Consider the following 26,594-nt stretch of genomic DNA (forward strand, 5'->3'; position numbering starts at 1 on the left):
CGAGGCTCCAATTTGCCTCATTGCCTTCAGATGGGCAACTTGTGACAGCTTTTATTGCCCACTATAAAAAGTAAGAGCTTACCAGGGGTTGTTGATTGCATGGAGGCATGCTATACAAGGTTTCCATTATGTAAGATTGCATTTAAGCAGAACATAAAAGCAATTGTAATTCTTTGCAATTATAGTTGTTGGGAGACCAATGACCAAGTTAATTTATGCTGCACTTGCCACATTGATACAGCATAACCTCGATGCCAGTCTCAATAGCTACCAGCAGCTGGTAGATGAGATTAGATGTGTCACAACTAACAAAAGTATATAACTTCATGAAAACCAACCAGTTACAAAAAAGATTCAACACTTAATTTACAATTTATTCACATGAACAGAGTGTGTATTTGAGGTTACAACATAGAGGTTTCGTTTAAAACCAGGTACTTGTTTCTATATCTGACAGGGAATTTCTGCCAGTAGTGCAGGGAGCTGGATGGACTTTATTTGACAGAATGGAAGACTTTGTGTGCCACCTGGGGGACAGAAATGAGAGGTAAAGTTATTGCAAACTGTCTAGTCAAATGTATGCAAAGTGAGTGACACTTGTCTCCTAAAGTAGCTAGTTATACCATCAAATGTATTCTCGCTTCATTCCTCGTCTGGTGACTGAAAGCATATAACAGTAAAAAAATATGAGGGTCGGTGTGCTTTTCTTTACCCATGTCTCCACATCCTTCTGTCCTGCGCCATCATCCAACTATTGTACTCAAATTCTAAGCTCTCCAATCATGAAGAACTTAACCATGGAGAAGCATGCTATAGAGTAAATACAAATCACTGACTCCTGAAAATGGGTGTTATCTGGCTGTAGAAGTTTAAAATGTTGAGTCACACAAATGTATTTGTGTATCAGTTGTGGTACGTAGCAGACATCTCCTTTGCATAGAGTTGCCTGAGGAGACAAGGAGTTGGACCCACTGACATCTCTCTTGGCAGTCTGACAACCAGACTTAGTCTCAGGTTATTTTTTGGGCAGACTAAGCGAGAGCCAACCTGCTGTAACATTCTATCAAGAACTGCTAGCTTTAAATCAGCTGGTTGCTTTAACATCCACTCATGCCTGGTTGTATGTTTCCCCTTGTACCCCATGGTTAACTGCTGCTGACTGTGTCTGGGTAGATCTCACGTACACAGTGGTCCCGGGCATGGAGAAAGTCGAATAGCTCTTCAGTGCAGTCCTCTGCGGTCTCTGACTTGGAGCCGACCCTGGATTTGCAGTCCTCCAGTTTTGCCCGGGTGTGGATGCAGTGCTCTGCCTGTGCACACTTGTCCCGCACTGTGTCAAGGGGGTCCTGGAACACAAGGACCAGGGCTACTGAGATCATAAGTCATCTATTCCATAGCCTGGTCCCAGATCTGTTTGTGCTATAACCAACATGTCTGGCATAACAAACAACCATACATGGCTATTTATTCCCCCCAGTTGCATGACAACTAACTAGTTGGCAAGTTGACAAAATATTCTTTAGGTTTTAGAACCAATGCAAGGTGGGCAGATTACGTTGCATCATACCAAATCGATACATACCACTATATCTTCCTCCTCTTCCTCCTCCTCTTCCTGAAAGAACAACACATTTTAAAGCACTCGAAACATGACACCGATATAACACACTGGACTACTTGCCAAGGCTGTTGTTAGCCAAGCTAGTTAGCTAACTTGCATGCTATTTATTGCCACTGGTTGCTCGAAAACAACCGAGCAGATTATTGGCTAACTATGCTTGCTAACGTTAGCTGACTGGCTAGCTGACGTACCGGCTGGCTAGACACTGTCTCTCCTGTTAGCTATAGTAGCAAATCTAGGCCTTAAACACACGGTTCCGTTCATTATTTAACCACATATTGAATGGAAAATGGTTCATTAATGTCTTACATCTTCGGGTTCCCCGTTCGGGATCATTTTCTCCTCGAAAACCATGATGTTACTACTCTTGCCCTGATACGACTCGCTGTCAGATGAATAACTTGACCACAGAGTTTCTTTGATTGAATGCTGGAGGACGGACCAGGTCACTTACCCGACGTAATCGTGTCGATACGTTACTTATTCTACGTTAATGAAACGGCACCCAATCGAATCCCTGTACGCCACCAAAGCTACTGCCACCGTGTGCCCCGGAGATGTTACACACTGTCAAAAAAAGGGAATCAGTCACACAAGGCTGTCAATTCACATGTAGACTTATCCATTTCCTAAATTCCAAACCCAATACCAACAATTTCTAAACGCAACACCCAGCAAATGGTCTAAAGTAAGATTGTATAATTTATTCTGGTTATATATATATTTTTTATTTTACATTTATTTAACTAGACAAGTCAGATAAGAACAAATTCTTATTTTCAATCATTGAAAATAAGAATTTGTTCTTATCCTGTTCCTGAACAAGGCAGTTAACCCAGTGTTCCTAAGAACAAATTCTTATTTTCAATCATTGAAAATAAGAATTTGTTAACCTGTTCCCGAACAAAGCAGTTAACCCAGTGTTCCTAGGCCTTCAGAGTTTCTTTGATTGTGTTCCTAAGCCGTGACGGCCTAGGAACACTGGGTGAACTGCCTTGTTCAGGGGCAGAACGACAGATTTGTACCTTGTCTGCTCGGTTATTCAAATCAAACTTGCAACCTTTCAGTTACCGGTCCAACGATTAAACCACTAGGCTACGCTGTTTGCCCTGTACATTAACTGGTGAGCTGAGCACTGCCATCATTGATCATTGCCACACAGCCTCTAATTGTTAATCCACTGCTCAGTCAACCACAACACACACACACACACACACACACACACACACTTAGGTCAAAGAGGCCAGACTATCCAATCACTGATAAAGGTTATCCTCTACATTGTGTTCGTTTTTTAAAAACATTTTATATAGTGTTGCTTGTAGCGTCAACAATGTAAGTCTATAATATCTGCTGTGTCACTGTCACCGTAAACCTATGATCCTTTTATCATACCCATTTCTACCAAAGTAAGCACTTATTGTTTGGAGGACAGACTGAAAGATTAAAGTCCAGGAAAAAAGCAGAATTTGATTGGCCCTTCAAGTGCCCATATTCAAATGATGGTAGGATCAGAGCAACAACATTACACCCACACACAGGCTGGGGGTGATATAGGCTACACATATAGGCATCAGCTTACAATTGTCTCATTCATCCCCCTCCTCTCTCCTGTAACTATTCCCCAGGTCATTGCTGTAAATGAGAATGTGTTCTCAGTCAACTTACCTGGTAAAATAATGGTCAAATAACAAATAAAACAACATACACTGAACAAAAATGTGAATGCAACATGCAACAATTTCAATATTTTAGAGTTACAGTTCATATAAGGAAATCAGTCAATTAAAATATATTTATTAGGCCCTAATCTATGGATGTCACATGACTGGGAATACAGATATGCATCTGTTGGTCACAGATACCTTTAAAAAAAGTAGGAGGGAGGATCAGAAAACCAGGCAGTATCTGTTGTGACCACCATTTATTTGCCAAATGCAGTGCGACACATCTCCTTCGCATAGAGTTGATCAGGTCTACCTACACCTGTTGTAATCAGATAATGTGACAAATTCAATTTGATTTGATTTCATCCAAAATATGGACCAGTCACATTTATTTATTATACAGTTTAATTTATACACACATATAAATATATATATATATATATATATATATATATATATATATATATATATATATATATATATATATATATATATATATATATATATATATATATATATATATATATATATATATATACAGTTGAAGTCAGAAGTTTACATACACTTAGGTTGGAGTCATTAAAACTCATTTTTCAACCACTCCACAAATTTCTTGTTAACGAGAATTGTATCTTTAAAATTGTGTAAAATACTTGTATGCTTGAGGGATTTTAATTATGAGATTTTAATTGTTTTGAATTTGGCGCCCTGCACTTTCACTGGCTGTTGGTGAGGTGGGACACGACCGTCCCACATATCCCAGAGAGGTTAACAAACTATAGTTTTGGCAAGTTGGTTAGGACATCTACTACTTTTTCCAACAATTGTTTACAGACAGATTATTTCACTTATAATTCCCTGTATCACAATTCCAGTGGGTCAGACGTTTACATACACTAAATTGGCTGTGCCTTTAAACAGCTTGGAAAATTCCAGAAAATGATGTCATGGATTTAGAAGCTTCTGATAGGTTAACTGACATAATTTGAGTCAATTGGAGGTGTACCTATGGATGTATTTCAAAGCCTACCTTCAAACTCAATGCTTCTTTGCTTGACATCATGGGAAAATCTAAAGAAGTCAGCCAAGACCTAAGAAAAAAAATAGTAGACCTCCACAAGTCTGGTTCATCCTTGGGAGCAATATCCAAATGCCTAAAGGTACCACATTAATCTGTACAAACAATAGTATGCAAGTATAACCACCATGGGACCACGCAGCCGTCATACCACTCAGGAAGGAGACGCGTTCTGTCTCTTAGAGATGAACATACTTTGGTGCAAAAAGTGCAAATCAATCCCAGAACAACAGCAAAGGACCTTGTGAAGATGCTGGAGGAAACCGGTACAAAAGTATAGATACACACAGTAAAACGAGTCCTATATCGACATAACCTGAAAGGCTGCTCAGCAAGGAAGAAGCCACTGCTCCAAAACCGCCATAAAAAAATCCAGACTACAGTTTGCAACTGCACATGGGGACAAAGATCATACTTTTTGGAGAAATGTCCTCTGGTCTGATGAAACAAAAATGGAACTGTTTGGCCATAATGACCATCATTATGACTGGAGGAAAAAGGGGGATGCTTGCAAGCTGAAGAACACCATCCCAACCGTGAAGAACGGGGTGGCAGCATCATATTGTGGGGGTGCTTTGCTGCAGGAGGGACTGGTGCACTTCACAAAATAGATGGCATCATGAGGCAGGAAAATTGTGAATATATTGAAGCAACATCTCAAGACATCAGTCAGGAAGTTAAAGCTTGGTTGCAAATGGGTTTTCCAAATGGACAATAACCCCAAGCATACTTCCAAAGTTGTGGCAAAATGGCTTAAGAACAACAAAGTCAAGGTATTGAAGTGGCCTTCACAAACCCCTAACCTCAATCCTATAGAAAATTTGTGAGCAGAACTGAAAAAGTGTGTGTGAGCAAGGAGGCCTACAAACCTGATTCAGTTACACCAGCTCTGTCAGGCGGAATGGGCCAAAATTCCCCCAACGTATTGTGGGGAGCTTGTGGAAGGCTACCCTAAATGTTTGACCCAAGTTAAACAATTTAAAGGCATTGCTACCAAATACTAATTGAGTGTATGTAAACTTCTGACCCACTGGGAATGTTATGAAAGAAATCAAAGCTGAAATAAATCATTGTGGTAAAGTGGTGATCCTACCTGACCTAAGACAGAGAATCTTTACTAGGATTAAATGTCAGGAATTGTGAAAAACTGAGTTTAAATGTAATTGGCTAAGGTGTATGTAAACTTCCGACATCAACTATATAAATACTCAGCAAAAAAATAAACATTCCTTTTTCCGAACCCTGTCTTTGTAAAAATCCAAATAACTTCACAGATCTTCATTGAAAAGGGTTTTAACACTGTTTCCCATGCTTGTTCAATGAATCATAAACAAAGCACCTGTCGAATGGTTGTTAAGACACTAACAGGTTACAGACGGTAGGTAATTAAGGTCACAGTTATGAAAACTTAGGCCACTAAAGAGGCGTTTCTACAGACTCTGAAAAACACTAAAAGAAAGATGCCCAGGGTTCCTGGTCATATGCGTGAATGTGCCTTTGGCATGCTGCAAGGAGGCATGAGGACTGCAGATGTGGCCAGGGCAATAAATTGCAATGTCCTTACTGTGAGACGCCTAAGACAGCGCTACAGGGAGACAGGATGGACAGCAGTTCATCCTCGCAGTGGCAGACCATGTGTAACAACACCTGCACAGGATCGGTACATCTGAACAGCACACCTGCAGGACAGGTACAGGATGGCAACAACAACTGCCCGAGTTACACCAGGAATGCACAATCCCTCCATCAGTGCTCAGACTGTCCGCAATAGGCTGAGAGAGGCTGGACTGAGGGCTTGAAGGCCTGTTGTAAGGCAGGTCCTCACCAAACATCCCCTGCAACAACGTTGCCAATGGGCACAAACCCACCCTCGCTGGACCAGACAGGACTGGCAAAAAGTGCTCTTCACTGACAATTCGCGGTTTTGTCTCACCAGGGGTGATGGTCGGATTCGCGTTAATCGTCAAAGGAATGAGCGTTGCACTGAGGCCTGTACTCTGTATCGGGATCAAGGTGGAGGGTCCGTAATGGTCTGGGACGGTGTGTCACAGCATCGTCGGATTGAGCTTGTTGTCATTGCAGGCAATCTCAACGCTGTGCGTTACAGGGAAGACATCCTCCTCCCTCATGTGGTACCCTTCCTGCAGGCTCATCCTGACATGACCCTCCAGCTTGACAATGCCCCCAGCCATACTGCTCGTTCTGTGCATGATTTCCTGCAAGACAGGAATGTCAGTGTCAGTGCAATGGCCAGTGAAGAGCCCGGATCTCAATCCCATTGAGCACATGTTAAGTTTGCTGAAAATATATGCAGTTGACAGTGAGATGTTTCTTTTTTTTGCTGAGTTTAGTTAAGCAGTTAGATTAAACAACTCCTTTGTAAGATAAATGTTTTTACAATGAAACATGCATGAAAACATCTGAATTAACACTCCTATGTTAGCAGGCTCAAAGCAAGCTAAAACCAACATGGTAGCAAAAACTAACTAGCAGAAATTGTTAACAAGTTAGAAATTATTTAAATACACTTTGCTGTAGGCAACTATTTACAAGTTAACAAAAAATCATGTATGTCATATAAAATATATTCACCCCAGCCAGTATTGTAATCATAACTTACCAGAAAGCATGTAGTCCTTGGCTCAGACAGTGTAGTATTCTGGGCTCTATAGCATCTCATTAGTGTGCAAGATCTTGAAAATCAGCTGTACATGTGATGGAAGAGTGCACCACACACGTGATGATTGAATGTACTGCAGAGGGTTGCAATTCCATTGAATTGGGGATAGTTTAACCAAAATATGCTACAAGACCTAGAATTGCCTTATGTGTATCCCACAAAAAAACGGTTCACGTTATAAGCTAACTTTTTTGATGAATTTAAGCAAAATTCCCCAAATTCCATGGCTTAACTTCCCATGGAACATTTCCCGGAAAAATTCCTGAAATTTCCCGGAAAGTTTCAGACCCTTTGCAACCCTAGCTGTGACTTCCGATTTAAATACGTAAACAGGTTAAAGGTGGTTAATGGTTTGCAGAAAACATTCTAAGAGTACAATATGTCACCAATGCTTGCAGTGAAAACAAAACAAACCACCCATAGAAATAATGCAGTCCACAAAATTCCACATTACAAAAAGCTGGAGTAACCTACAGTATATGTGATTGCTGGGGGTGTTGATTGAGTTGTGCATTACCTTTTCCACGTATGAGTGGAACACAGCTTCTGGAGTTAGTGTTCCGCTCTTCAGTTGTTTGGACAGCTCCGCCAGTGACAGTGAGAGGATGAGAGAGGTGTCCGTTTCAGGGTCCTGACATGGGAGTCAAAGAGGGAAGAGTATTTTGACCCTCCCACCCCCTCTTGTTCGGGGACACATTAATCCATTTCTGTTAGTCACAATACTGTGGAACTTGTTTAGTTTATGTCTCAGTTGTTGAATCTTGTTAAGTTCTTACAAATATTAACACGTTAAGTTTGCTGAAAATAAACGCAGTTGACAGTGAGAAGACGTTTCTTTTTTGCTGAGATATATATATATATATATTACTGCCATTCAAAAGTTTGGGGTCAATTAGAAATGTCCTTGTTTTTGAAAGAAATGTAAAAAAAAAAGATGTCCATAAAACTTAAAAAAAACATCAAATTGATCAGAAATACAGTGTAGACATTGTTAGTGTTGTAAATGACTTGTAGCTGGAAACAGCAGATTTCTTCTATTGTTGTCATGTCTTGTTATGTCTGTTCCTGTCCTTTCTCTTCACTCTGTCTCTCTCTGCTGGTCTTTTTAGGTTACCTTCTCTGTCTCTCATTCTTCAGCTGTTCTACATCTCCCCTAACTAGCTCATTCACTCCTTCCCACCTGTTCTCTCTTCCCCCTCTGATTAGGTCTCTATTTCTCTCTCTGTTCCTGCTACTTTCAGTGTCTGATTCTTGTTTGTGTTTTTGATGCCAGAAGCAAGCTGTCGTCCCGTTTGCTTCCACCTTGTCCTATCCTGTCGGAGTCTGCCTGGCAGGTGCATCCTGCATTATACTAACGTTCTTTTTGTTCCATTGACTACGTTGGAAGAGGATTTATGCCATTCCTGTTTTTCATTAAAGAACTCTGTTTTCTGTTAAAAACGCTTTTGGGTCTTCACTCAAGTACATAACAATTGTGGTTAGTGCCATTGGAACACAGGAGTGATGGTTGCTGATAATGGGCCTCTGTACGCCTATGTAGATATTCCATAAAAAATCTGCCATTTCCAGCTACAATAGTCATTTACAACATTAACAACATCTACACTCTATTTCTGATCAATTTGATGTTATTTAAATTGAGAAAAAAAATAGCTTTTCTTTCAAAAACTAGGAAAGTTCTAAGTGACCCCAAACTTTTGATCGGTCATGTATATATATATAGTTTTTGAAAGAAAAGCAATTTTATATATATATATATATATCTCAGTTACCCAATCAAGTAAGGGCCCCCCTGTTACCCATATGAGCCCCCTACCTCCTCTCCTCCCAATCTGACGATTAGCAGAGCAGCAGCAGGCTGTCTACAATCATTGAGAGCGGGCTCCTGAATCCTCCTGTGGTTGGCGGTTGCAGAAATATATATATATATATTTAATCCATTTTAGAATAAGGCTGTAAAGTAACATAATGTGGAAAAGGGAAGGGGTCTGAATACTTTCCGAAATGCACTGTATATATTAGGATGTATGCAGTATATATATATATATATACTGCATACATCCTAATATATACAGTGCATTTCGGAAAGTATTCAGACCCCTTCCCTTTTTCCACATTTTGTTACTTTACAGCCTTGTTCTAAAATGGATTAAAAATGTTTTTAAATAATCCTCATCAATCAACACACAATACCCTATAATAACAAAGTGAAAACGGGGAGAGAAAAAAACATAAACAAAAAACAAACAGAAATACCTTATTTAGATAAGTATTCAGAGCCTTTGCAATGAGAATCGAAATTGAGCTCAGGTGCTTCCTGTTTCCATTAATCATCCTTGAGATGTTTCTACAACCTGATTTGGAAAGGCACACACCTGTCTACATAAGGTCCCACTGTTGACAGTGCATGTCAGAGCAAAAACCAAGACATGAGGTTGAAGGAATTGTCCGTAGAGCTCCGAAACAGGATTGTATCGACACACAGGTCTGGGGAAAGGTACCAAAAAATGTGTGCAGCATTGAAGGTCCTCAAGAACACAATGGCCTCCATCATTCTTAAATGGAAGAAGTTTGGAACCACCAAGACTCTTTCTAGAGCTGGCCGTACGGCCAAGCTGAGCAATCGGCGGAGAAGGTCCTTGGTCAGGGAGGTGACCAAGAACCTGATGGTCACTCTGACAGAGCTCTAGAGTTCCTCTGTGGAGATGGAACTCTTGGCCTAAATGCCAAACATCACTTCTGGAGGAAACCTAGCACCATCCTTACGGTGAAGCATGGTGGTGGCAGCATCATGCTGTGGGGATGCGTTTCAGTGGCAGGGACTGGGTGAATAGTAAGGATCAGGGGAAAGATGAATGGAGCAAAGTAAGAGAGGTCCTTGACGAAAACCAGCTCCAAAGTGCTCAGGACCCCGAAAAGCCTTTTTGAAATCTGACATGTTGGCTGGATTCGCAACGAGTGTAGCTTTAATTTGCTATCTTGCATGTGTGATTTAATGAAAGTTTGAATTTTATAGTATTTTATTTGAATCTGGCGCTCTGCATTTTCCCTGGCAATTGGCCAAGTGGGACATTTGCGTCCCCCCTATCCCAGAGAGATTTTAAGGTTCCCATTCCAACAGGACAATGACAATGACCCTAAGCCTACAGCCAAGACAAGACGTGAGTGGCTTTGGGAACACGTCTCTGAATGTCCTTGAGTGGACCAGCAAGAGCCCGGACTTGAACATCTCTTGAGGGGCCAGGAAATAGCTTTGCAAAGATGCTCCCCATCCAACATGACAGAGCTTGAGAGAGAGGATCAGCAGGGAATAATGGGAGAAATACCCCAAATACAGGTGTGCCAAGCTTGTAGCATCATACCCAAGAAGACTCGAGGCTGTAACCGCTGCCAAATGTGATATTTCAGTTGTTTATTTTTAATACATTTGCTTTGTCATTATGGAGTATTGTGTGTAGATTGATAGGGGGGGGGGGGGGCGACAATGTAATCCATTTTAAAATAAGGCTGTAACGTAACAAAATGGGGAAAAATTGAAGGGGTCTGAATACATTCCGAATGCACTTGTGTGTGTATATTTTTAACATAAAATCGTATTTTTTTATATTTTGTCCCTATATTTTTAGTCCCTTTATATATTTTAGTCCCTGGGTTTATTGTCCCTGTAAACCCCTGCATTAATCCGGCCCCACACACACAGCAGAGTTTACATTTCAGAGTATTTCCGACAAGCGAAGTACTCCCTTCTGGATGTTACATCCTCAATAGGTCTACTGTAGGAATACTGGGTATTTTGAAAATGAGCTAGTCAAGGCTATGTCTGACAATCACTTTCTCCAAAAGGCCTATTCCCAATAAAATAATTAGTTTTCCCGAAATACGTTATTATAATTTAGAAATAAATTCACAAACTCTTCATTGTGTGTATTTCTGCCTTGGCCTGTTGACAAACGCCTGACGTCATAATCAACTGATTATGACTTCAAGCCTCACACTGAATTGCGTGAATTTATTTTAAAAAACGTAACATACATACAACACAACACAATATCAAGTTAAGTATGGATATCGTTGGTGCAACAACCCAAGTCAGGTATCTGCTTGACTGAGGAGATTGTACAAGATTACGGTAATATTTTCTAAATGTGAAGTCCCTGATTTTACATGGGCATGTCTGACACTTTCGATTAATTAATTTTAACTTTCAAGATTCAGTGGAAAATTGCCACGATGATTAATCTATCAAGAGAAATTGGGAAAACTGTTGCTGACACGATATTGCCACAGGGTGGCGCACATTGTCGTGTTTTCTATTCGAAACGATGAGAAGCCGACAGGCAAGCGACTTCTGGCCCGCCGGCTCCTCCTCTTCCAAACTGTCAAGTAGAGCAACCTTCACGTAGCTGTCCATGGAGTAACTGTATCAGATTGTAAAAGTGTTACGAAGAGCAAAAACATAGTGGTTGGCTCATTTATTACCCCGTTCTGCTGATAGGTTAGTGGTTGGAAATGTATTGGGCTGCATGGTTGCAACTGGCCAAGTTATCTTTCAAATTGGAAGTGGTTTGACAGCTCGCTGCCTATGCCTTGCCTACGAAGGCGCCCCAACAACGGAGTAAGTCAGGACAAATATCTCCGTTATTTTACACCAACTTTGTTTATGCACTTTTAATTGTACTACACGAGCTATGCTGTGAACTCGTGATGTGCTGTCAGCTTGCTAGTTAGCAAGCAGATTAATGACTTTTCCCCCCCTCTTTTGTTGTTGATGATGCGTTTGTTTATGTCCGGACAGACAGCGTCCGATAAGGTCCAGCAGCAGTTTGTTGATCAAATGTAGCTAACTAACTTTAGCTGTTTTTTAGCTGGCTATGTTGCTGGCTAGAACGAAGCTGGAATGTAAATATTTCCACTTGTCAAGAGGACTTGTGGGGATAATGACCTTCTTGCAAGCTGCTATAGCCGATCTAAGCATTGTTTTGTAAAATGAGCCATGCAATCTTATTAGATTTGTACACAGAACCATATATCTAAAAAGTTTGCCAAAATATGTACACGCGATGCATTCATGGATGTTGTTTCTCAGTATGTGTGTCGTTATATATGCATTGCTGTGCACACCGTCTGTCTAAGTGTGTGGTGGTCTCTTTTACCTGGCTTTATGCCAGTAGTCATCCTATCTATTCCTTCAATGGCTTCCCCGTTCTACCCCACCCTGAACACAGAGCCCTCACTTTCCAACCCTCACTCTCTCCGCTGTAGTTCACCAAGGAGGACCATCATTCAATGTACTTATTAGGATCAGCTTCAAGTTGTTGTGGCAAGACATTCACGTGTTTGCTCGTGTCTTTAGTATCAGTGTCCTTTTCAGTGGAATAGAGGAGGTTTGAGAGAATTACAGTACAATATGTTCCACTCTCGGTGAAGATAAAGGTTATTACATACCCAGGGGAAGGTAATCGGGCTGGGAATTACAAAGGGACATCACAATAAGCTTTTTGCTATTTCAAATGGTCACCCATATTGATCAGGCCATACCTGGCCAGTCGGACCGGGCCACACCCAACAAACTGGAGCAAAAAGGCTACCACAAGGATGGTTGAAGAACAGGGTGCACTGTTTTGGAGAAACGTGTCCTTCAGTACAAACTGTCACACAATGTAGGCTAGTAAAATTTTTGAACTTTAATGAACTGAATGCACACCCGGCTGGTTATTATTTTCCCCAGCTCATGGTGTTGGCTCTATCCCACTTGGTCACTAGTCCGACCAGTGGCTGTTTGTCTGCCAGTAACCATGGAAACTAACATGCACTGTATCCGGCCTACTCGCATCCTAAGCGACCTAAACTTGTTACTGTAGTTGTTAAACCTGGTGATTAGTGTGAGTCAACTTCCTTTTCGCTGTCAACTCTGTCCTCTAAATGTGCATATCAGTCACACAGATACACGCTCCAGCTTCCTGTCTCTGTGAACATACAAACACACATCATCTCACTCCGCACGTGCCTTTCCCCGTATTTGAGATTCTCCGCAGTACTTGTCTGCTAATTCTAATCAGTGTTAGCCCTGTTTGGAAGTTGAAGTTCATTCCCAAACAGCCTGGCTTTCTATGCTGTCTGAGTGAAATGAATTTGGTAGCTCGAGCCTTTTCATATGACTATACCAATTCTACCTGTGTTGTATTCAGTCCTACACCAGATCTACTGAGAAACCTTTTTTATTGCACACTCAAACACACACTCAAACCCATTGTACCATGCCCAGAGCGTGTGTGTGAGAGAGAAAGCAGTGTGGGGTGCTCGGGAGTAACTGGATTAGAGATTATACAGGAGAGCATCTGCCAGAGAGCTCTCCTACCACTCGCTCTAGGCTACCCTTACGTTACCGAGGCTATTTCTTGGAAACATAAAAAAAAAAAAAATGTAAACTCTGTGTTAACAACTTTTATTTGACCGTTACTGTAAATAAAGTCCTACGTGTGAAGACCTGTAAACCAAGTGAATGTTACAACGTGTGCTGTTATTGATAGATGTGTGAGTGATTCCCCCAATTTAAATCGGCTTGTCACGTAGTAGCCTATATGTGGCATTGACACTTGTCTGTTTCTCTCTCTGACAGACATGTCGCGACGGAGTATGAGGCTGGTTTTAGGGGGATACTACAACCAATCCTCCGAGGATGATGAATCCTCCTCAGTTTCCTACAGGGAGAGCCCTGTGAGGTGTGTGTGTGTGTGTCTTCCATGTTGTACAGTATAACCTTATACAGTAGGCCTAATAGTTTCTTTAACACCATGTCAAACTCTCCCTCTCTCTTTCTCATCAACATCCTCTCTCTTTCTCAGGGCCTTTACCAAGAGGAAGAGAGGGGGTCATAAAGTGGCCTCCACTCATACCTCCAGCCGGGCCAACAGCGTGGCTAGCACCGCTAGCACGATGGAGCCACTCAGTAATGCTGAGGACAACATTGGTACGGTTCACCCCACTTTCTGCATCCACGGTCCCAATGACACTCCCTCAGTTACTTTCACCGTCTACTGTGCACTCAGTACTGTATGCGTTGTATTACAGTGAGCTATGTAGGTTAGCTTTGAATTATAGTTACATAGCTAGGGTAGCTGCTTTTTTGTTGTTGTTAGAAAAGGCTTGCCAGCTAGCTAACTGTCTGTGGTTATAGTTATCTATTATGGCTATTCAAAACGGACCATCTGACCCTCTCTCTTTCTCCCCGCAACCCTTGCCCCTCAGAGGTCTCAAGTTTGGTTCAGAGGAGGAAGACCTTCCAGGAGCCTCCCAGTGTGGCTCCAGCACCAGCCCCCAGCCTGAATCTGGCTCCTAGCCCCAGGGGCTTCCCCTCCTGCCAGACCAGCCTTAACCAGGCCCAGAGCCAGAGCAGCGCCATGGACAGCTCTGGTTACTCCTCTTCAGAGGCAAGACGTTTCAAAGGATACTCTGGATACACCTCTTTGTACGGAAAAAGGGCTAGCGCCAGCCAGAGCTCTGGCGCCAGCAGGAAAAGCGCCAGCTGGAGTGAGTAATGTGTGGGTGTGTGCTTGTTTGTTAGCATTAGCATAGCGTTAGCTTGTCTAAATGCTTGAAGCTTGTTTTTTAGCATTAGCTTGTTTCTATGCTTGTAGTCTGTTTGTTAGCATTAGCTTGTCTCAATGATTGTAGCTTGTTTTTTTAGCATCGGCTTTAACTCTGTCTCCTCCTGTAGCCCCTCCGTTTGTCCCTGCCGGTGTGGGGAAGGCCATTCTAATTGCCTTCCTCCTCCTCTTGACTTTTGGTGAGTGGCATCACACCCCATAATCATACAGTCTATAGTTATATAGAACTGCCATGAAAAGAACCAATAGCAAGCTGTGTATACTTGCACTTTTACTTTATTGGTGCTCGATGTAAATTGTCCACACATGACATCCCTAACCGTAGTACTTACTGGCGATTTAATTCACTGAGGGAACATATAAAATGGCACTAACAGAAGTACAACACATACTATACGAGCAATAATGTAGACACAATAATGTTCACACATCTAAATGTTGTCACTGAAACCTGTACGATACGGTGCCCCTTGGCGTATTCAGGTCTATTCTGCTTCTCTCTGCTAGGCTGCTGGCACCTTGCCCCCTTAGTATGGTCCACCCTGACTCCGACTATGACCCTGAACCGACCAGTCATCACCCCGACTCCACCCCCTGTCTTCAGTCTGCCTCCCAAGGCTATGGTAGGATCTGATAGGACCACATACCCGCCAGTCATCTCTCTATCATCTTTCTCTTGATTTGAAAGGATGCTGCATTGACGCACTGCATATGTAACCTACTCCTGGATTGTACAATAAGGTTTGTCAACTCCTTCTGCAGGATGAAGCGTTGGTATTCAATTCTGCTTTGGAAGCCAAGATGAACACCATCCTGGTAAAGAGAGACGGAGAGAGAATACAAACTATAGTTCATTTGGGTGTATTCATTTTTGCTGAACTGAGTTGTGCGTGTTTCTCCCGCAGACAGAAATAGAAGCACTTAAGAAGAAAGACCACCAGCAGAAATTTGTTACCGAGGTGAGTACTCTACAGCGGTGGTTCCCAAACTTTTTATAGTCCCGTACTCCTTCAGACATTCAACCTCCAGCTGCGCACCCCCTCCTCTAGCACCAGGGTCAGCGCACTCTCAAATATTGTTTTTTTTTGCCATCATTGTAAGCCTGCCACACACACTATACGATACATTTATTAAACATAAGAATGAGTGTGAGTTTTTGTCACAACCCGGCTTGTGGGAAAGAGCTCTTATAGGACCAGGGCACAAATAATAATATTATAATAATTAATAATTTTGCTCTTTATTTAGCCATCTTACATATAAAACTTCATTTGTTCATTAAAAATGGTGAATAACTCACTACAGGTTAATGAGAAGGGTGTGCTTAAAAGGATGCACATAGCTCTGCAATGTTGGGTTGTATTGGAGAGAGTCTCAGTCTTTAATCATTTTCTACAGACAGTCTGTGCCTGTATTTAGTTTTCATGCTAGTGAGGGCCGAGAATCCACTCTCACATAGGTATGTGGTTGCAAAGGGAATCAGTGTCTTAACAGCACGATTTGCCAAGGCAGGATACTCAGCACAGCCCAATCCAGAAATCTGGCAGTGGCTTCTGATTAAATTACATTTTCACAAACCGCTTGTTGCAATTTTGATGATGCTCTCCTGTTCAGATATCGGTAAGCGGACTGGAGGCAGGGCATGAAAGGGTTAACGAATCCAGTTATTTGTGTCATTTCTGTGTAATTGCGCACCCAACTCACTCAGGTGCTTCGCTATATCACATTTGACATTGTCTGTAAGCTTGAGTTCATTTGCACACAAAAAAAAATCATACAATGATGGAAATACCTGTGTGTTGTCCTTGTTAATGCAGACAGAGAAGAGCTCCAACTTCTTAATCATAGCCTCAATTTTGTCCCACGCGTTGAATATAGTTGCGGAGAGTCCCTGCAATCGGCAAGTAGCCTAGTAAGTTGACAGTGCCTTTAAACAGCTTGGAAAATTCCAGAAAATGATGTCATGGCTTTAGAAGCTTCTGATAGGGTAATTTACATAATTTGAGTCAATTGGAGGTGTACCTGTGTATGTATTTCAAGGCCTACCTTCAAACTCAAAAGAAATCAGCCAAGACCTCAGAAGAAAAATTGTAGACCACAAGTCTGGTTCATAATAATAATAATAATATGGTTCATACTTGAGAACAATTTCCAAATGCCTGAAGGTACCACATTCATCTGTACAAACAATAGTACACAAGTATAAACACCATGGGACCACACAGCCGTCATACCACTCAGGAAGGAGACGCGTTCGGTCTCCTAGAGATGCAAAAAGTGCAAATCAATCCCAGAACAACAGCAAAGGACCTTGTGAAGATGCTGGAGGAAACCGGTACAAAAGTCTCTATATGCACAGTAAAACGAGTCCTATATCGACATGACCTGAAAGGCCGCTCAGCAAGGAAGAAGCCACTGCTCCAAAACCACCATAAAAAGCCAGACTACGGTTCACAACTGCACATGGGGACAAAGATCGTACTTTTTGGAGAAATGTCCTCTGGTCTGATGAAACAAAAATATAACTGTTTTGTCATAATGACCATCGTTATGTTTGGAGGAAAAAGGGGGAGGCTTGCAAGCCAAAGAACACCATCCCAACCATGAAGCACGGGGGAGGCAGCATCATGTTGTGGGGGGGCTTTGCTGCAGGAGGGACTGGTGCATTTCACAAAATAGATGGCATCATGAGGTAGGAAAATTATGTGGATATATTGAAGCAACATCTCAAGACATCAGTCAGGAAGTTAAAGCTTGGTTGAAAATGGGTCTTCCAAATGGACAATGACCCCAAGCATACTTCCAAAGTTGTGGCAAAATGGCTTAAGGCAGTGGTTCTTAACCTTGTTGGAGGTACTGAACCCCACCAGTTTCATATGCGCATTCACCGAAACCTTCTTAAATTGGAAAAATAAAATATGATTTCTTCAAATTCAAGACATAGGTATATATTTTACTGGTGCACAAAATTAACCATGCATCAACATCACTGTGTTCAAAGAACAAAATCATCAAAACATGATTTTCACGCAAAAACAAAAACATAATAATGAATATTTACTGCAAATCAGTGTGACTTCTGCTGTTGCCTTTCAGAGACCAGTTCAGAAATGCGCAGCTTCACCTTGGCAAGTGCCACTCTCATGTCATTTTCGCAACAAAGTCTGTTCCTTTTCTTCGTTTTTATGTCCAGCATCCTCAAAAAGGATTGCTCGCAAAGATATGTTGTAACAAACGGTATGACAATCTCCAGAGCTTTCTTAGCAATAACAGGGTACATTACCATTTGTTGACACCAAAACGTTGAAAGCGTTGTTGTTCTGAAGAGTTGCTGTTGAACCTGGCTCTGCTGAATTTCAATGATTTCATTGAGGTATTCATCATTGACATCTGTTGTCTCAACACTAAACGTGAACGGCTGTCTCACCCATGCTGGATATGACTCTCGTTGGGAAGTATCCGTCGAGAGACTTTGCAAGCTCACCTAAGTGCATGGCAATTGCTTGCTTCAGTTCCGCGGGTACAGAAATATCTCCGATTCCAGATACATCTTCGATCTTACTTAGTCGTCCAGCAGGGGAGAGTTTGCAAAGTTATCGTTCTCTGTTCGTCGTTTCCATAACAGTAGCTTTTTTTTAAAAGCCTTCAGGTTTTCCTCTGCTTCGATGATGTTGACTCCACCGCCCTGCATCTTTTGATTGAGATGATTGAGAGCTGCAAAGATATCAGCCATGTACGCTAAAATGAGATTGCTTCAAAAATTCTGAGGTCAATCTGCATGACAATGTTGGTGCTCTTGCAAAAACAGGGCTAATTCCACATGCACGGCAAAAACACGATTCAGCACCTGTCCCCGGGATAACCACCGAACGTTAGAATGGTACAGAAGTACCTCGAATTCAGAGCCCATTTCTTTACACAGCTCACTGAAGATGCGGTGCCTCAGAGGACTAGTTGGCACATAGTTCACACATTCCACTACAATATTTAATACTTCTGCCAGTTTTTGGAGGCAAGGCTTTTGTTGCCAACGCATGCCTGTGCAGAATACAATGCGTAACAATGATGTGTGGTGCATCGGCTTTCACTAGCGCACCAAAACCAGACTTTCTTCCCAGCATGACTGGAGCTCCGTCCAAACAAACTGCAGAAACCATATCCCACGAAAGATTGTTGTCTTTGAAGAAGTCATCCACAGGTTTCTTCACATCGGCTGCCTTAGTTGTTGTTGTAAGAGGCTTACAAAATGAAAAATCTTCCTTTATCACGTCGTCTTTCACATAGCGCACGAATACAGCAAGCTGGCTTAGATTGGAAACGTCTGTGGTCTCGTCGAGTTGAAGGCTGAATTTTGCCGGGCTTGAAATCAGATCTGCAACTACTTGAGCCATTTGCTAATGTCCTCTATTCTGTCGCTGATGGTGTCATTTGAAAGAGGATTTTGGGATAACTTAAGTTCAGCCTCTTTTCCCAGCATGATATTCGCCATCTTCAACACAGCTGGTTTTATGAGTGTTTCACCAATGGTGTGTGGTTTGCCCTGCTTTGCGATCAGGTAAGCAACTTCATACGATGCTGTGAGGATCGGTTTGTTGATGGGTACAAAGCCGAGAACAGGCAGAGTAGCCTTTTCATCGAATTCAGCGAGCGTTGTGTTCTTGTATTTTCCATCTCCATGCAGCTTAAGGAAGTGTTCTCTTAGTTTTGCCGGTGCTAGACTAGAATTGCTGAACTTGGCATTGCAAATCATGCAGTTAGGACGCTGACTCCCATCACGTTCCGTTATACATGTGAAAACATATTGTACATATTCGTCCGACCACTTTCTTTTTTTGCTCGACATAGTAAGTATGAAGGGATTCAAATAAATAAAGATATCACAAGACGTATCATCACGACAGTCACAAGTCGACTACTGAGCGCACCAAATTCCCTGCAGCACAGAGAGGCCAAGCAATGTGGCGTGATCACCTGCAGCCAATGATGGCCAAGAGGGGCGTGTCATCACGAATCATATGAGTCGGCTGTGCATCTTGACCTCCGCCGAACCCCTGAGACTGACTCACCGAACCCCTGGGGTTCGATCGAACTCAGGTTAAGAACCAATGACTTCGTGTATGTAAACTTCTGACCCACTGGAATTGTGATACAGTGAATTATAAGTGAAATAATCTGTCTGTAAACAATTGTTGGAAAATTACTTGTGTCATGCACAAAGTAGATGTCCTAACTGACTTGCCAAAACTATAGTTTGTTAACAAGAAATTTGTGGAGTGTTTGAAAAATGAGTTTTAATGACTTCAACGTAAGTGTAACTTGCGACTTCAACTGTACATGTTTTACTACTCTAACGTCGTCTTAATTCTCACTCAAACTCCTGTGGCTTATTTTTCAAATTGGCATGTTTCTAAATGTCTGCGCAAGAGTGAAGGTTTCATCAAGTTTTGAGAGTACTTTTGCATATATTTATTTTCATTTATTTTACCTTTATTTAACTAGGCAAGTCAGTTAAGAACAAATTCTTATTTTCATTGACTGTGTGTATCTAACCTAACGTAGCAGATAAAAAAGTGTATAATGTCCAGAGGTCTGTTTATAATAACGAGATGCTCATGTCTCTGCTCTGAAATTGGGAGTCGTTGTCTCAAATGAGGGAAGGCAGGCGACAAGCTGAGGTCCAAAATAAGCCCATAGAAATGCATTGGGTTTATTTTGGACAGATTCTGGCGAGAGTGAAACCTTTCACTCCGCCTCTTCCTCTCTGATCTGTCTGAGGTGGAAAAAAACTGGTGCAGTGGGTTATGGACATTGAGGTTAATTACCACATTTCTGCGCTGAACTAGGTTGAATATTTGCTTAATGAAAACGACAACTCCCTTCAGCCCAGCGTCCCACATAGTTCTTGAATTGATTTATTTCGTGAATGATTTGATTTCTGTCTAGAGAAACGGTGCGTTGGGCTCAGAAAAAGAAAAAAACTAAATGGAATTCAAGTACTTGAACCGATGTCGGTCAATTAGTTGTTTAATTAATAACCCAAAAAAATGTCATGTTGGTTAATCGCTCAGCACCAGTTTAATTTCCAGGGTTTTATACTATAGCAGTGTTGTTATTTACATACAGGGTTGAGATGTGGTTTTTGTGCTTATCTATCCCAACAGATGGTAGAGAGACTACAGACAGACTTGACAGACGTGAGGACAGACATGAGGAATGTGAGAGTGGACAGGTGAGTGTTTTATCTTAGGGCCAGGAGGGCCAGGAGGAAGCACTCTATCCTCAGGTCAAAAAAATATATATCCCAATGCCCCAGGGCGGTGATTGGGGATACTGCCCTGTGTAGGGTGCTGTCTTTTGGATGGGATGTTAAACGGGTGTCCTGACTCTCTGTGGTCACTAAAGATCCCATGGTACTTACAATTAATGTCACAGTTATGAAAACTTAGGACACTAAAGAGGCCTTTCTGCTGACTCTGAGAAACACCAAAAGAAAGATGCCCAGGGTCCCTGCTCATCTGCCCGAACATGCCTTTGGCATGCTGCAAGGAGGCATGAGGACTGCAGATGTGGCCAGGGCAATAAATTGCAATGTCCTTACTGTGAGACGCCTAAGACAGCACTACAGGGAGACAGGACGGACAGCTGATCGTCCTCACAGTGGCAAGACACGTGTAACAACACCTGCACAGGATCGATACCTCCGAACATCACACCTGCAGGACAGGTACAGGAGGGCAACAACAACTGCCTGAGTTACACCAGGAATGCACAATCCCTCCATCAGTGCTCAGACTGTCCGCAATGGGCTGAGGCAGGTCCTCAACAGACATGACCGGCATTGCCAACGTTGCCTATGGACACACATCCGCCGTTGCTGGACCAGACAGGACTGGCAAAAAGTGCTCTTCACTGAATAGTTGCGTTTTTTTCTCACCAGTGGAGATGGTTGGATTCGTGTTTATCATAGAAGGAATGAGCGTTACACCAAGGTCTGTACTCTGAAGCGGGATCGATTTGGAGATGGAGGGTCCATCATGGTCTGGGGCAGTGTGTCACAACATCATCGGACTGAGCTTGTTGTCATTGCAGGCAATCTCAACGCTGTGCGTTACAGGGAAGACATCTTCCTCCCTCATGTGGTACCCTCCCTGCAGGCTCATCCGGATATGACCCTCCAGCAGGACAATGCCACCAGCCATACTGCTCGTTCTGTGTGGGATTTCCTGCAAGACAGGAATGTCCGTGTTCTGCCATGGTCAACGAAGAGCCTGGATCTCAATCCCATTGAGCACGTCTGCGACCTGTTGAATCAGAAAGTGAGGGCTAGGGCCATTCCCCCCCAGAAGTGTCCAGGAACTTACAGGTGCCTTGGTGGAAGAGTGGGGTAACATCTCACAGCAAGAACTGGCACATCTGGTGCAGTCCATGAGGAGATGCACAGCAGTACTTAATGCAGCTGGTGGCCACACCAGATACTGACTGTTATATTTGATTTTTACCCCCCCTTTGTTCAGGGACACATTATTCCATTTCTGTTAGTGACATGTCTGTGTAACTTGTTCAGTTTATGTCTCAGTTGTTGAATCTTATTATATTCATACAAATAGTTACACATGTTTATTTGAATTGATTCTATTTTATTGTAGTGTGGATCCTTTGGATTGGGAACGTCGTTTGAGCCAGCAGACAGCCGGCTTCTCCAGTCAGGTAGCCAACCTCAAGGAGCAACACACACACGTCAGGGGGAGAGTCGCTGCCCTGGAGGATCAGACTGCCACGGTAATGTACACACCCACAAACAGGTACACAAACCCGGTCAAAATTGTAGCACCAGAGCCACGTATGTGTGCTGAATAACTGAAATATGAATGGTTGAGTCCAAAATGGCACCCTATTCCCTATGTAGTGCCCTGGTCAAAAGTACTGCACTTATATGGAATGGGTGCCATTTTTGGACTCCGACAACATGAATGATGAGCCTTCCTCACCTAATGGATTTGGTGTCTATTGTGTAGCTGCAGCAACAGGTCTACTCTGTCCAGAACCAGCCTCCCCCAGAGCCCAGCCCCACCAAAGCCAACGCACACCTGACCACCGAGCTCAAAGAGGCCCTGGCCAAATGGCTGCATGAGAATGTGCCCCAGAATGAGCCACGGATAGTGAAAGAGATTGTGAAGGACTGCAGTCCTCCATTGGCCAACAGGATGCCGGACTTTGCCTTAGAGTCCCAAGGTGCCAGCATTGTGAGCACTCGGTGTTCCGAGACGTACCGCACTCGCTCGGCATGTGTGACCTTCCTGGGCATACCTCTCTGGTACCCCTCGGAGAGCCCCCGCACCGTTATCCAGGTACCTCTTTCTAGCTCTTTTTATATCCTTTCTTTGTTGTTTGTTGCCACCATGTCAATAGGAATCTCCACTCTCCTTTTCTCTCTGTCTCCTTTCTTTTTTGCATTTTCTAATCTAACTAAACGTGAACCTCACCTGTCCCCGCCCCTCAGGGCCAGCCTGCACAGGCTGGGAAGTGTTGGGCGTTCCACGGTGCGCAGGGCACCTTAGTCATCGCCCTGTCTCATCCCGCTCGCATCACCCACGTCACCCTGGAACACCTGCCTGTATCCACCGCCCCCACCGGACGCATCGACAGCGCCCCCAAGGCCTTCTCTGTCTATGTGAGTCACCTCTGACACCTGACCTAACTGTGATACCGTGACCACCCTTCCTCTTCAATGTAGAATCTTCTGTCGGACATTTCCCACCAAGCTGTCTGGAGCAGTACGCGAAGGACTGGTTTCTCCCTTAAAAGATATCACTCGTCTATTTCTCTCTCTGTGCAGGGTATGTCCACCGAGACAGAAGACGGCACCTGCCTGGGAACCTTCACTTATGACCAGCATGGAGGGCCAATACAAACCTTCCAACTGCCCGTGAGTCGCGTCATTCAAACTTAGTCAGGGTTAGGCTACAGCTGAAATCTGCCACACTCAGTTGAGTTTCTCTTGGTAACTCTTTATCCTTTCTGTTCTCTCCCTCTCAGAACCCTACCACGGCCATCTATCGCTATGTGGAGCTGCGCGTTCTGAGTAACTGGGGTCACCTGAAGTACACGTGCGTGTACCGCTTCCGTGTTCACGGACACATGGCCCCATCCTCCACATGAGAAGGGCTCACCATCTACCCCATCCGCAGACCTCAGAGAGGCTACGCTTTCATGTTCCGTCAACATCATGACAGAACAGTCTAAATAAATCCCTCTATTTTGCAGAATCTGGATGGTTTCATACACTGGCTTCTGTCTAGTGCGAGGTTAGAGGTCGTGAGGTTAAAGATCTATCGTGATTTTTCTTTTTTTTCTTTTGTGCTGACCTGGTGGGAGTACGGGGATGGGTTTTTCTGAGATTGAAGTTTGTGTGCGTGTGCTTTTGAGCATAGATTGTTTGTTTGCATTTTGTCTGGCCACAGCAGACAGACATTTCAGATTGTACCTTGAAGGTGTGTGTATAACAGTCCTGCCTGTGTTACTGGACTCTTATTCAGTTATTTTGTTTGTATCTTATACAACAGTTGAATTATATTGAGAAAGAATGTTGTTGTGGATGTATATTTTGCAAGTATCAAGATGTATTGTTAATATATTTTATTGCGATTAGGATGTAATGTGGTTGCAAATGATTATTTTATGTTGCTCTGAATGACTATAAACGTTTTTGAAGTACCTTGCCAATAGGCATCCTATTGAAGGATGTATGATATGATTTAAGATGCTTGATATACAGGCGTTTCCGTTTCCTTACACAATAATACCGAATAGAAAGAAATAGGCAGGCACACTCCATGAGTATTGTCTTTACTCAAAAACGCATCTTAGTTTTACCTGGCTTGTCACATTTATTTATTTAAAGTTACTCTTAACATTTAGCCTTTTTTTTAAACAATTCAAATCATTTTGATAGTAGTGAAAGCACATCCAGGTAACTTCCCAGATGCAAGGTACAAATCATAGAAAATAAATACATATTTATTTTGTCTTGAATAACTCTTTCCTCTCAAAGGCAATGAGGCCATTTCAATGTCAGTGAGTCCAAATGTCAGGGTTTCTACTTCCAAACATTTGTAAATTGTACAAAAGTAACCTACTCATTGCTATTGTATGATTTAAATCATCAGAATGTTTTTAGGAGTCATATGTAACTTTTATTTTTACATTTACAGTATTATTGATTTAAACATTTTGCAGTAGTGGTACAGACTAACAAAAGACTGATTGTAAGAAAATACTAATATGAGAAAATAATCATATGATTTGCTCTCAATAGCACTTTTGAGGTATTTCTTTTGATCTGAAGTTACAACAACAACTCCGGGTCAATTTCTGTTTACTTATTGTCTGTTGAATTGGACAAAGAATGTTTCCGTTAGGAATGCAATTTAAATTCCTGAAATGACTGGCAATATATAAATAATGAATGTGTATGACATCTTTTTCTACTCTTTTTAAAATACCCTTGTTTTTGTTGTTACTTTCATGCAATAGTTATTTGAAAGCGAGGCATCTTAACAGGTATTTCAGATGTTTAGAATTGGGTTTTCAAAAAAAAAACTTTTAGCTTGGTGTGTGTTCAATTGGCACAAAACAGAATCTTTGTTTATTTTTTTTAAACAGTAGGATTAAAAAAATGTTGGTAGTACCTGAACTTGTTCCATAAAAAAATGCTCAATCATTTTGTTGCAAAACATTTTTGCTACATTGTGTTCAACAGAACATGGCCCAGGTGAACGTAATAGTCATATTAATTTAATTAGGGTCATTGTATTTCTAAAAATAAACTTTAATCAGTGGTCCAACTTATTTAATTGATTTGTTATTTATGATGCATCAATATTGTAGCATGTAATTAATGCAGGCTAATATAATGAGAGCAGAAGTCTTCCCTTCGACTGTTATAGCCGGGGGTGCTGGCCTGTGGTAGAATAAGGTTAAGAGTGACATTGAGGTGACTAATGAAACATAACTTCTGCTTTTACCTCCTGATTATTTTCACTGCAATCGCTCAGCAATTCGATGCATTCATTGATTTTATATATAAAGATTTTGAAAAGATTATATTTTATTTTGTTAAAGTATAGCTAACTACTATGGTGCTTAGGTTTTATACACACCATAGCCTTAAATCAGGGATTCACATGGAGTTATGTCACTATACTCTGAAATGTGCACTTGTTCACTTTCTATCAGGGATTGCTTTAAAAAAAGGTCATCTGGAATTCTTACATCCATTTTATGGACTTTAAGATGAACTAGATGGTCCAGCTGACCATAATAATTGTTTCACTGATGGTGTTGTGCTTGTGTGTCATTATTTTTAATAAATTTGCAAAAAGTTCTAAACACCAGTTTTTGCTTTGTTATTATGTGGTATTGTGTGCAGGTTGATGAGGGGGAAAATATATATTTAATACATTTTAGAATAAGGCTGTAACAAAATGTGGAAAAAGTCAAGGGGTCTGAATCATTTCCTAATGCACTGTATTCATAGTTACGTTGAATAGGAAATATATCATATTTAATATTTTGTACCATATTTGTACTGTGTGCTTGCTTGTGTCCTTGAAAGTGACTACACCTCAACTTTATAGTTATAAATTGCTAAGATTTTAACCAGCATTACTAGTTATTGTTTATGGCCTGCTCATGATGAATAATTACTTTGGGCATTACTTCGATTACATTTTCGATTACATTTAGTTACATTTAATATGAAGTGAAAGCCCTGTAAATTTATTGGACCCTGATTCAGTGATTGATAAGAGTGATGACCAAAGTGGCTGAGTTTTCACTAATAACATTACTAGGGTGGCTATATGGATACAGTTTCTCTGTGAAGTTGCAGCCAATGAAAGAGTAGATATCAGACCTGGCCTCCACATTATAGAAGGAGATT

General features: G+C 41.9%; 2 protein-coding genes across 2 annotated transcripts; one reads left to right on the forward strand and one right to left on the reverse strand.

Annotated features, from left to right (window-relative positions):
* Positions 1-353: 353 nt before the first annotated feature.
* On the reverse strand, positions 354-2,102 carry LOC135512580 (cytochrome b-c1 complex subunit 6, mitochondrial-like). Its single transcript, XM_064934748.1, has 4 exons — positions 1,931-2,102; positions 1,583-1,615; positions 1,185-1,346; positions 354-527 (listed from the first exon to the last, which is right to left on the reverse strand). The coding sequence occupies exons 1-4, from the start codon at positions 1,973-1,975 to the stop codon at positions 495-497; spliced, it is 273 nt and encodes a 90-aa protein (XP_064790820.1). The 5' UTR covers positions 1,976-2,102; the 3' UTR covers positions 354-494.
* A 9,326-nt stretch (positions 2,103-11,428) lies between these two features.
* LOC135512581 (SUN domain-containing protein 2-like) lies at positions 11,429-26,046 on the forward strand. The gene is made up of 14 exons (XM_064934749.1): positions 11,429-11,661; positions 13,666-13,768; positions 13,892-14,016; positions 14,295-14,576; positions 14,764-14,832; positions 15,161-15,276; positions 15,416-15,469; positions 15,559-15,612; positions 20,815-20,882; positions 22,300-22,432; positions 22,669-23,001; positions 23,154-23,324; positions 23,490-23,579; positions 23,690-26,046. Exons 2-14 carry the CDS (start codon positions 13,668-13,670, stop codon positions 23,810-23,812), a joined length of 1,719 nt encoding a protein of 572 aa, XP_064790821.1. The 5' UTR covers positions 11,429-11,661; positions 13,666-13,667; the 3' UTR covers positions 23,813-26,046.
* The last annotated feature ends 548 nt before the right edge of the window (positions 26,047-26,594 follow it).

Source organism: Oncorhynchus masou, chromosome 24 (assembly GCF_036934945.1).
Source record: "Oncorhynchus masou masou isolate Uvic2021 chromosome 24, UVic_Omas_1.1, whole genome shotgun sequence".
NCBI classification, from domain to species: domain Eukaryota; kingdom Metazoa; phylum Chordata; class Actinopteri; order Salmoniformes; family Salmonidae; genus Oncorhynchus; species Oncorhynchus masou.